Source organism: Miscanthus floridulus, chromosome 19, assembly GCF_019320115.1.
Source record: "Miscanthus floridulus cultivar M001 chromosome 19, ASM1932011v1, whole genome shotgun sequence".
Taxonomy (NCBI): Eukaryota; Viridiplantae; Streptophyta; class Magnoliopsida; order Poales; family Poaceae; genus Miscanthus; species Miscanthus floridulus.
Genome location: NC_089598.1, coordinates 67407598 through 67420286, shown reverse-complemented (window position 1 = coordinate 67420286; position 12689 = coordinate 67407598). Strand labels below are relative to the sequence as shown.

The 12689-nt window shown below is 46.7% G+C and overlaps 1 protein-coding gene across 1 annotated transcript; it reads right to left on the bottom strand.

Annotated features, from left to right (window-relative positions):
- Positions 1–9030: 9030 nt before the first annotated feature.
- On the bottom strand, positions 9031–9982 carry LOC136526139 (aluminum-activated malate transporter 10-like). Its single transcript, XM_066518902.1, has 3 exons — positions 9808–9982; positions 9443–9583; positions 9031–9335 (listed from the first exon to the last, which is right to left on the bottom strand). Exons 1-3 carry the CDS (start codon positions 9980–9982, stop codon positions 9031–9033), a joined length of 621 nt encoding a protein of 206 aa, XP_066374999.1.
- Between the last annotated feature and the right edge of the window lie 2707 nt (positions 9983–12689).

Sequence of the window (12689 nt, the reverse complement as noted above, 5' to 3'; positions counted from 1 at the left end):
AAAAGCATTTCTAATAATACCAACACTTAGAAGCATTTTTGGACCAACTCATGAATATAAACTTGGTTCCTTTTTCCATCCTAAGTGTGTCTAAGGTGTTTTAGTGACCAAACAAGACTCACTTTTATTAACCAAGCATGGCCATAAGGCATATACATGTATAATTAAGCATCTCATGTGATAACATAGAGTGAATGAAATGAAATTTCATATGCTAATGCTCATGAATGAATGGGTGATGCTTTTGCTCATGCAAATGCAAGTGCAAAGTGCAAGCTTAACATTGGGGTGTTATAGGAGGGTCCTTAATTATAGAGTGATCAAAGTGATATTTGTGAATTCATATATGCTGGTGATGTTCCAAGTTGATAGTCTCCCTAGAGCAATCAATGAAAGGTATGTGAAGAAGTATTTTCTAAGTGTTTGGCAAGAAGCCTAGAATGCTTTCCAAACAATGGCCGATATATGTATCGTCCTTAGAACAAATATGGCCGATATATACATCACCCTTAGATGCTAGATAGCCGATGAGTTGGGTATCATTGCTATTTAGTGCTTTAATTGTGTTTTCATGTTCATGTTTCATTCACCTAAAAATAGGGGGACATATGTTGACACTAAAAAATATCTTAGCCTAGAACATGGACATCATCAACAAGTTCTTAGCATCAGGGACACGTTGGAAATTAATTGGCACATCAAGTAGCAAGAGAAACAAGCAAAACAGAAGGAAACCACGTCTGGCCTACTAGAGTCAGCTTGGTCGGCTCGCCAAATTGTCTTAGCCGGCTAAGCTGGCTCCTCTCTGTTACCAGCCGAGCCATAGCGCCCGAGCCCGATAAAATCGGCTCAGCCGACTTTGGGGTCGACTCAGCCGACTTTTCTTGCTATTAGAGTAGATTTGGTTTTCAAATTGGTTTTGGACCTACTTTGGACGTGAGAAACTTAGAGAACGTGTTTTGGGCTTATTTCTGACTAGGATAAGACCACCCCCTCTATATGTATGAGAAAATCACGACCGATTGAGGATCCCAACTTCCAATCATCAAAATACATCTACTACAACCCTTTTACCTCTTCCTCGCTCTACCTTGTTGTCACGTCTCTCGGTAAGATTTGGTGGCATTCTAGGTGGCCTTGTCAACCCTAGGACAACCTTCACATGCTCCTCCCTGACAGTTTTTTCCCAAAGTCGTTAGGGAGTCTACTAGGTGAAGAACGGGCTTAACATTGGCATGACTGGTTTCTAGATCGGTTCCGTCGATCCCATTATGTTCTTGATGTGATAAGGTCGTGTGTTGACCGCAGGCGTGCTATCCCTTATTTTTGTGTGATCTAAAGCCCTATCCGACGTCAATAGCCACATTCAGGGATTATGTTATCTATAAGCTCATCCTTGCCTAAATTCATTGTCACGCCCACCTAAGTTCGACAAAAGCCCATTAAGCTACATTCTTCGAAATTTCCATTCAACTCGATTGTAAGCTTTACTCATATCCAACCAGCCAAACTGTCTATCCTTCTTTTATTTTGCAGGAAGTATGTAAGGTCATAAGCAAGGAGAGGACATTATCGATGATCAAACACCAGGACAAAAGCACTCTAATTCAAAGAAATAATCTCCAGCAATATAGCTTTGGGGCGGTTCAAAAGCACCTTTAAATAATTTTGTATAACACAATACAAAGACTAATTGACCTCAAATGCTTCAGATTATCAGGGTTCTGCGCTTTATAGGATCAAGACCATAGTCGTATCATTCTATCCAGCCGGCACTTCACTCCATCTTAGCAACATCTTTACCTTTCGGATGACGGTTGGGTACATACATGAAGCTTGATTTTTTTTCTCTCTCTCTCCCTTGAATCAGGCCATCCCAAGTATGGAGCGATGCCTAGGACTAGGCAAGACAGGCCCATGGTTGCCAAAATCCATGGACTGGTTCATGGGGCTTGGCAAGATAGGTCCATGACTAGCAAAGTCCACTGACCAGTTCCTCAGACTGGGCACGACTGGCGGGTGGCTAGTGAGCTCGACGGAGCAGTGCCTTGGACTGGGCACGACCTGCGCATGGCCCATGACAGTGAGTTCCATGGACTAGCTCCTTGGGTTGGGTGCGTGGACCACGAAGTCCAGCGGTGTCTTTGGGCACACCTTGGTGTCACCGCGCGCCCACTTCTTGGTGTTAGATTGATCTCTAATCCCAAACTAGGCCCAATGACCTAGTTAGGCCTTTGATTCGTGCCCTGATCGAGGGCACCCAGCCCACTATGGCTGGAGGGCCCTTGTCACACTGCGCTATATATAGAGGTGGGGGCCGGCGGCTCTGAGTACGAGGTTCACCTGAGCCGAGCTCCTCACCGAAACCTAAACCCTAATCCCGATCAGAGAGGGACGCAGCCAGTGACGGGAAGCCACCAGCCGTGCCGCCCCGCTCCATCGATGTCGATGACTTCATTGACCTCTTCCCCGAACGTTGTTGCCCATGCGTAGACTTCATCGACGAATGAGATGGCGGCTTCTGGGCCATCTCCCTCTGCGGTGTCAGGTTCGACACGTTCTTCTTCTATTCCTCTCTGTCCCTCTACTCTTGATATCGCATTCATAATATAGAGAACCCGCTAGACCTAACCCTAGATGATCTTTTCGATCTCAACAATGGTACGAGAGCTAGGTCTTCTAGGGCTTTTAGATCTAGATCAGGTGAACAAAAAATGAATCGGGTTAATCCTAACCCTAACAAAACCCTAACCCTAACTCTAATCCCCAATCGGCAAAGAACTGAGAAGAACATAGCAAGATTCAAAGACAGAAGAGGGGAAAGGGAAAGGGGAAGAGCGAGGACGGCAGCTTACCTAATAGAACCCTAACCCTAATTAGGTGAAGCACAGAGAAGAGAAAGGGTGTCGGGTTTTGGAAAGGATCTCAAAGCCGAACACTAACCCATGAAATCATCTCGGGGAAGAAGAACAGTCTCTAACCCTAACCCTAGAAAACCCTCACCCAAGAAATAGATCGGACGAAGGAGACGAGGACCTACCGGACTCTTCTACCACGGCGTCACCACCGTCGTCGCATGGGTTGTCTCCTACCGGCGTGCGAGAAGGAGCTCCACCACCGCCTCATCGGTGAGCGGGGAGAAGCCAAGCCGTCGCTGCTCCTCGGGCTTGCGCGAACTCTGGCCAAGGGCACCGCCGCTAGTCCACTCGACAGCGGCGCGCTGCGCCGGCGAGAGGGTCGGCAACGGCGCTATGCTCGCTCGGTCGCCGCTGCTGCTCGTTGCGCTGAGAGATGCAATTGTTGTTATTATTTATGTTCTCACTCTATATGAATTATGTTTTTAGGCGGATATAACTTGATGGGTTGTATCAAAGAGATCCTCACTCTCAAAGGTGACAACTACACGGAGTGAAAGAAAAAGATTGACCTAGCCTTCATCTTGGCTGAGGTGGACTGGGTAGTCACCTCACCGTGTTCCACTAAGCCTGTGGCACCGGTGAGAGAGACAAACGAGGTTGATGCCGCTTGGGCAAGTAGAGAGAGGGATTTTGAATCCCAAAAGATGTCCTATGACCTTGAGCATAAGAAGTGGGTCACTGCCAACAAGAAATATTTGGCTGTGATAAAGAACACGATTGAACCTACAATTGTGGGTTCAATCCTAGAGTGTGACACGGTCACCAAGTACCTCGATAGAATAAACAGTTAGTTCACTGGCTCTTTAAAGACATATGCTACCCAGCTGATAAAGCAGCTGGTGACAGAGAGGTACTCTAGAAATGGTGGCATAAGAGAGCACATACTAAGGATGAACAATTTGGCATCCAAGCTAAAACCAATGGATCTGGTTCTTAAGGAAGAGTTCCTTATCCATCTGATTTTTGCTTCCTTGTCAAAGAAATTTGACACTTTTGTTGTCAACTACAACATACAGCCCGAGAAGTGGGACTTAGAGAGGCTCATGGCTATGTGTGTGCAAGAGGAGGAGAGAATGAAAGCTGCCAATGGTGGCACTATCAATTATGTGAAAGACAACAAGAAAACGAATAATATTGCTAACTCCTCAAAGTCAAAGGGAAAGGGTCTCATGCTACATCAGCCTCAGCAGAACAAGTTCATAGTAGAGAAAGACCAGTGTCTCTATTACAACAAGATGAGACATTATAAGAAAGATTGTCCCGATTACTTAAAGATGATCATGGCAAAGAAAGGTGAGAACATTATTACGTTCATAAATGAATTCCTGTATGTATAATATTTGAAATCTACTTGGTGGATTGACTCAGGTGCAACTATTTATGTTGCAAATTCCTTACATGGATTCTGTTCGACGAGGACTACGCAAAGAAGAGAAAGACACGTTAAAGTTGCAAATGGAGTCCGAGCAGATGTTGAAGCCATTGGCGATCTTTCTCTAGAGCTTGCTGATGGCTTCACACTTTTACTTAGAGATGTACTTTATGTTCCCTCTTTACAGAGAAACTTGATTAGTGTTTCATGCTTGGACAATGATGGATATGATTGCCATTTTGGAAATGGCAAATGTAAGATAACATTTAATAATGCATGTGTTGGTCTTACTATCTTACAAAATGAGCTTTATTTGTTATCACTACGTGATGATGTGAATGTTGTATGCGATGATGGGAACGTTGCGTGCGACAATGAGAATGTATCCTCGTCTGTGGATGTAAATAGAAAATGAAAGAGAGCTCACAATGCGTCGTCGAAATTATGGCACTGTCGTTTAGGCCATATTTTGAGTGGGAGAATAGAAAGACTAGTTAAGAATGATATTCTTCCTCCATTAGAGTTTTCAGATTTAGAACAATGCAGAGTGCATAAAAGAAAATTATGTAAAGAAAATTAAGAAAGATGTCAAACAAAGCGTAGTAATTTTACAGATTATTCACACAGACATCTGTGGTCCATTTCTTGTAAAAAGTGTGGACAGTTATGTTTCGTTCATAACATTCACAGATGATTACTACCGTTATGGCTACATTTATCCAATAAAAAAAAGAACATAAGCATTGGATAAATTTAAGATATTTAAGGCAGAAGTTGAAAACCAACATAATTTAAAGATTAAGATAGTCAGGTCCGACCGTGGGGGGGAGTACTACGGTCGACATACCCCATATGGCCAAGTTCCTGGACCTTTTGCAAGGTTCTTACCAAAGAATGGCATAGTAGCCCAGTATTCTACACCGGACGAACCTCACCAGAATGGAGTAGCTAAAAGACTCAATCGTACCCTGATAGATATGGTGCGCAGTATGATAAGTTACTCCACCTTACCATTGAGCCTGTGGATGGAGGTGTTAAAAACCACCATTCATATTCTCAATAGAGTACCAAGTAAGTCGGTGCCCAAAACACCGTATGAGTTGTGGACAGGAAGAGTACCCTCACTAAACTACTTACGTGTGTGGGGGAGTCCTACTGAGGCTAAAGTATTTAACCCAAACATTGGGAAGCTAGATCCCAAAACAGTAAGTTGCCATTTCATTGGCTACCCAGAAAAGTCAAAATGTTTTCGTTTCTATTGTCTAGATAGACATACAAAGTTTATGGAAACAAGATACGCTGTCTTCCTAGAGGATGAAATGATGAGGGGGAGCATGGTAGCTTGAGAAATTGACCTTGAAGAGAAGCGGGTGTATGCGCCCACTCCGATGATTCATGAGCTATTTTTCTCACTACCTGTTGTCGCTGCACCGACAGTGCAAGATACTATGGTGCCAACACCTGTTGTTATTCCGCCTGTGGCAACAATGAATGACGATGAGGAACCTGTTCTTCAGGATCCTATAGAACCTATTGCCACACATGAGAGGGAGCAACAACAGCCTCAAATAGAAGATGTGCCAAATGTGGAGGTCCCTAGAAGGTCTCAAAGAGTTAGAAAATCAGCTATTCCTGCTGACTATGAAGTATACAACACTGAGGAATTTTAAATGGAGGATGATCCCACCTCATTTGAAGAAGCCATGAGAAGTGATCATTCATCAAAGTGGCTTGAGGCCATAGAAGATGAAATGAAATCTATGAATGCCAATAAAGTTTGGGACTTGGAAATAATTTCTAAAGGAGCCAAAACAGTAGGCTGTAAATGGGTCTACAAAATAAAACTTGACTCTCAAGGGAATATAGAGAGATATAAAGCGTGACTTGTGGTAAAAGGCTTTACGCAAAGAGAAGAAATTGATTACAATGAGACATTTTCTCCAGTCTCATGTAAGTATTCCTTCAGAATCATAATGGCATTAGTGGCACATTACGATTTAGAATTACATCAGATGGATGTAAAGACGACATTTCTCAACGGGGACTTGGAGGAAAATGTTTACATGGCACAACCGAAAGGTTTTGTCATGGAAGGAAAAGAAAGAATGGGATGCCGCCTAAAGAAATCCATTTATGGATTAAAACAAGCTTCAAGACAGTGGTACTTGAAGTTTGATCAGACAATAAGGAATTTTGGGTTTAAAGAGAATGTAGAGGACAATTGTGTCTATGCAAAGTTTAAGAATGAGAAGTTTATCTTCCTTGTCCTGTATGTGGATGATATCTTACTTGCTAGTAGTGATGTCAGTCTCCTACTGAAAACAAAGAAGTTTTTGTCCTCAAAATTTGATATGAAAGATCTTGGTGAAGCTTCGTTCGTTCTAGGGATCGAGATTCACCGAGATAGAAGTAAAGGGGTATTAGGACTGTCACAAAAAGCATACATAGAAAAGATCTTAAAAAAATTTAATATGCACAAATGTAGTCTCTCACCTGCTCCTATAGTCAAGGGCGACATATATGGGGATTTTCAATGCCCCAGGAATCAGTATGAGATCGATCAAATAAAAACTGTTCCATATGCTTCAGCTATCGGAAGCTTGCAATATGCTCAAGTATGTACGCGCCCTGACTTGACATTTGTTACTGGGTTACTTGGCAGATTCCAGAGCAATCCTGGAATAGAACACTAGAAATTAGTAAAGAAAGTCTTGCGTTATTTGCAAGGAACGAAAAATCTAATGATGACGTATAGAAGATCAGATTCACTCCATATCGTGGGATATTCAGATTCTGATTATACGAGAGATGATAGAAAATCGACATCTAGATATGTGTTCACTCTCGCAGGGGGAGCTATTTCATGGAAAAGCTCAAAGCAAACCGTCACTACATCGTCCACAATGTATGCTGAGTTTGTAGCGTGTTATGAGGCAACGGGGCAGGTGAACTGGCTAAAGAAGTTTATACCCGGTTTAAAGGTGGTTGACGACATCTCCAGACCACTTAAGTTATACTGCGATAATAATCCGGCAGTACAGTATGCTCACAACAATAAGTCAAGTGGTGCTACCAAACACATTGACATAAAGTATTATATTGTGAAAGATAAAGTCCGGGATCATGTCATAAGTCTTGAGCATATAAGTACCGAAAAGATGCTCACGGATCCGCTTACAAAAGGCTTACCACCCAACGTGTTCAGAGAACATGTAGCCAGCATGGGTTTAAGGAAAAACCTATAATTCTTGAACAAAAGAAGGCCCAAAGTTAAGTATCTATTTCAGAACAGAGTGGTGTGTTGTAGTTGTTAAATCTATCGGCAATTGACCGTGATGATGAAACATGCTCTATGCGCTAATCTGTAATGGAGTGAACAAAAGTAAATGATATGAAATTGAAACATGGTAGGAGATCAAGGAAAAGAGTGTTAGATTGATCTCTAATCCCAAACTAGGCCCAACGGCCTAGTTGGGCCTTTGATCTGCACCCTGATCGGGGGCGCCCAGCCCACTATGGCTGGAGGGCCCCTATCACACTGCGCTATATATAGAGGTGGGAGCCAGCGGCTCTGAGTACGAGGTTCGCCTGAACCGAGCTCCCCACCGAAACCTAAACCCTAATCCCGATCAGAGAGGGGCGCAGCCAGTGACAGGAAGCCACCAGCCGCGCCGCCCCACTCCACCGACGTCGACGACTTCATTGACCTCTTCCCCGAACGTTGCTGCCCATGCACAGACTTCACCGACGAACGAGATGGCGGCTTCTGGACCATCTCCCTCTGCGGTGTCAGGTTCGACACGTTGTTCTTTTATTTCTCTCTGTCCCTCTACTCTCGATATCGCATTCACAGTATAGAGAACCCGCTAGACCTAACCCTAGATGATCTTTTCGATCTCAACACTTGGTGCTCTGCTGTCGCATGAGCACCTTGAGGAGCTCGTCGACCTGGTCTCGAGGCGTTTGGTCGGCGGAGCTCACGTCCGTTGGCATCTCCGTCTTCCCGTGGTCGACCGCAACCCTAGGGTGTGTCTCTTGCGGCGCGTCTGCCGTGAGGATGGTGCTCATGGTTGTGGGCACGGCCGCCTCAACGTCGTGTGTGGTCTCCTCACCGTGGTCAGCCTTCTTGAACTTCGCTGTGATGGCTAGGTTGTCGACGGCGCTAACAACGCCCTCCGCCCTCGTGCAGATCTCCAACAGGAGGGAGGCCGCTGTGAACAGGGGCGGCGCCTCGATGAGGGGCGGCGCCGGTGCCGGTGCCAGTGCCGCTGTAATGTTCTGCTCCCGCTCTGTGTCTGTGGACTCGTCTAGCTCCAGTAGCGGCGCGAGGCACCTCAGCTCGTCCCTTAGCTCCTGCGCGGCGGCGTTCATATCCCCTACGACGAGGGCGAGGCGGCCGGACCACGTCATCGAGGCAACGGAGCCCGACGGAGCAATGGCGGCCTAGAGCGGCGGAGGCGCCGGCGTGGTGCTTCTTGACGTGCGCTGGCGTTTGGGCCTCTGAGCCGACGCTGGCAGTGAGGGCGTCGACGCAGTAGGCACAGGAGCGCATCGCTGCGCCGACCTTCTGGTATAGATGGTACGGGTGGCGGAAACCGAACTTGCCGTGTGCGGGTTCCCACGTCGCCAGGTTGGCCAGTGAGTCCTCCGAGGCCTTGGCGTTCAGCACTGCCTTGTATCCATGTGACTTGTCCGACAGCGCCGGCTTCGGAGCTGCTGCTGCGGCGATGTCGACACCGGCTACAGCCTCCGAGAAGTAGTCCTCGACGCAGCTCTCGACGGCGGCAGCCAGCTTGTCCATGTTGCGGGCGACCTGGCCGTGGAGCTCCTGCCCCGCCAGACGGGAAAGACGAGCGCGTAGACGGCGAAGCAGATCACGGCGCCGATGGCGATGGTCGTCAGCCGGTGCTGTGCCATGAAGGCAACCTCGTTGACGCGGTACCCTCCCACTGCGACGAGCGTGTATGTGAGGATGAAGATGGCGACGCCGTAGTCGAAGCGGGCCTTCATCTTGGGCAGAAACCTAGAATAGGTGGCCGCGACGGCTGCATGCATACACGTCGCAACAATTGTTAGTTCCGCCAGTATCGTCAAGCTCATTCCAACAGCTAGCTACATATGGTTAATCGATCGAGTTGAACAACGCACGCACCGAAAACAAATAGAGAGCCACTGAGGATGAAGGGCTCCAACTCCTTGCCGGACTTGCTGGCGATCCACTGCACGCCGAGGGCCAGCACGGCGCCGGTCACCGTTGCCATGGCTCTGTTCAGCCCTTTGTACAAGCAGCCACCTGTATAGATAGAGACGCAGCAGAAATAAACAGCCTGTTCGCTTGTTGGTTTCAGCTAGGGCTTATCAGCCAGCCAACAATATTTTTCTCTCACAACAAATCAATATCAGCCGAACTTATCAGCTCAGAAATCAACCAACCAACAGGCTAAAATACAGTGATCGATCTGAAGTCGATCGAGTATGGAGCTTAGCTAGTGGCTGTTGCTAGCTAGTGGTTATTACCAACTGTGTACTCGAAGACGACGACGACCGTCAGGACGGCCCAGATGGCATTCTGGCCGGTGAAGTCGTAGAGCGGCTGGACGTAGTAGAAGACAGAGCACAGGGTGAGCGCGAGCGCCATCTTGAACCCGTGCGCCACCTTCCGAGGGTCGTCGGCGCTGATCCTCCACGCCATACTAGCGACGCCCACCACCCTGTCTGTGCCACGGCCGCCAACGAGAACAGCCACAGGCACGCCGTCGTGGCGATGCTGACCATGACGTGCATCGGCGCCACCAGCCACGAGAAGAGACGACGCACCACCAATGTGTCACGGCGCAAGACTAAAGACACAGGCAAAGTAAGAAGACGTCTTCATTTAGGAGAAGCGTACTCAAGCTATTTATGTATTTACATTTGTATGACATGTGGGACCAGATGTAAGCAGTGGCCGTGAGCCCTTAAACTCCCGAACTCTGTTCTGTAAGGATTATCGACAATATAATTTCTAATACAGTGAAGAGCCGGAGAGATTCCTCCGTCGCTCGGCCGAATCCGACGATCCCTTGTCGTGCTCGTGTCGACGGCGTCTCGCCGGCGGCCACAGGTTTGTCAAGTGGTATCAAAGGCGGTCTTTCCTCGGCGTCAACCCTACCCATCCCATCCCCATCTTGGTGCCGCGTCGCCGTCTTCCCTGACTCGTCCGCGCCAGCAGCGGTGATTCCGGCAACCGGCATCTCCACCACCACATCCACGGCGCTCAGCTCACCCCGGTACGTTCCGCATCCGTTTGCTTCGATCTTCAGTTCGTAATTCCGATCGGTAGGTGAGTTTTGTCCATGCCCGAGTGGTGTTCGACAAAATTCCCGTAGGTCCTTCCTTTGGTTGAACTGGGTCAGCAGCGGTTCCGGCGTCACCTAGCCTGAGTTCCGCCAACCTCACCACATCCACCACCATACCCAAATCCTCATCCACCAGCCCAACGACATCTACGGTTCGACAAACAACTGGGGGACTACACCGACAATCATGGTTGGAGGCGAACACCACTGTGAGCAACTCTAATACCGCTCCATTCTTTACAAGTAGCACGGATTCAACAACAAACAAGGGTTGCGGGGCATCTGTCCTCGTGTAAAATTCCGGAGTTTGCTTGTTTTCTACGGTGCGGTGGCGAACGGTGAGGAAGTATCCATGGATTTGGGTTGCAGAGTGTTGATCTCTGTGTAAAATCCCTCGATCCCACCTTACTTCCAGGAGTTGGGCACTAGTGAAGCACGCAGTAGGGGAGGTTTCGACCAAACCTGTTGTTTCACCATGGAGTCCTCAAACGTTCAACAGTTTGCCGCAACGGCTCCACCAAAACCTTCGAAGCAGACTCAGATCCTGCTAGACCACATGTCTAAGAGCAACGAGGATGATAAGTCCCGCTGGGACAAGATCATGGAGAGCATTGATTTGCTTTTCCATCGAATGAATGATATTGGTGTCATCCAGCAGGAGTGTGCAGCTGAGCAACAATTCATAGCACAACAGGTCAGAGCAAATGGACAAGCAGTTGCACAGCTCACTCTTCAGCAATTTGATAAAGAGCCACAAGAGTTTAGTGATGGTTCAGTATCTGCCATCTTTGAGGAAGAAGAGGAATTCCAGAATGTGTTTGCCCACACCAAAAACGGCCATAAACCATCAACTTCCAAACAACATCGACACACCCAGAACCACACCAAGAAAGAGGACCTCCCACATCACACCCTTCCCAAAATGCAATTCCCAACCTTTGATGGTGAAACCCCCAAGATATGGATTGATAACTGTGAGAACTATTTCACCATATACACTATTCCAGAGAGGCTTTGGGTAACTGCAACATCTATGCATTTGCAAGGCAATGCAGCTATGTGGTGGCAGGCTTACAAGCAGGATCACAGAAACATCTCATGGATAGACTTCTGCTTAACTGTGCAATCAAAATTTGGTTCTAATGATTATAGATCAGCTGTCCAAGAGATATTGAATCTAAAGCAGACTGGGATAGTGGAGGAATACACCACTCAATTCCAGAAGCTACAGTTTCAGGTGTCCATGCACAGTGGCAACTTTGATGAGCTGTTCTTTGCAACAACTTATGTAACTGGCCTCAAGGAAGACATTAAATCAATTGTGGAACCCAGGTCCCAACCACAGTGGAAAGAGCTGCTATTATAGCAAAGATAGAACAAAGGGTCCTAGAAAGAAACAAACTGAAATATCAGAGAGCCAACAATCCAGCTAAACAACAGCAACACAAAACTGACCAAGCCAATCCTAGCAGATATGGGAACTTATGGAGGGACAAGCAACTGAGAGATTATAGAAAAGCCAACAATCTGTGCTATCACTGTGGAGAAAAGTTTGAGCCTGGCCATGCTGAGGTCTGTACAAAGAAGACCAAACCACAAATCAATGCTCTAGTGGTTAATGATCTAGATAAAGAGATCAATGAGGATCTTCTTAATCAAATGGCAATAGATGAATTGTTGACTGAAGACTTCTATCAATTGTCATTGAATGCTATGGCTGGTACTGAATCCAAGGATTGCATCAAGATGAAGACCATAGTCAAGAACAAGATAATGCTGACTTTAGTGGACACTAGCAGTTCACACAGCTTTGTTAGTTCACATTTTGTGCAGCTGACCAAACTGCCAACAATTCCAATGGACAAGCAAAAAGTGAAACTTGCCAATGGAGAATGGATGACAACTACAACTATGGTACCAAATCTCACTTGGTATATTCAAGGCCATACATTCACATCAGGCATGATTGTGTTGGACCTCTTGCCATATGATGCTATTTTGGGATATGACTGGCTACAGAGCCACAGCCCAATGCACTATGATTGGGTATGCAAAACCTTA

Bases quoted from the DNA above. Each gene is read 5' to 3' on its own strand.
- LOC136526139 (XM_066518902.1), bottom strand. From the start codon at position 9,982: ATGGCGTGGAGGATCAGCGCCGACGACCCTCGGAAGGTGGCGCACGGG. The intron at 9,584-9,807 runs GTAATAACCACT...CTATCTATACAG, and splicing joins CGTCTTCGAGTACACAGTTG to GTGGCTGCTTGTACAAAGGG. The intron at 9,336-9,442 runs GTGCGTGCGTTG...GTATGCATGCAG, and splicing joins TGGCTCTCTATTTGTTTTCG to CCGTCGCGGCCACCTATTCT.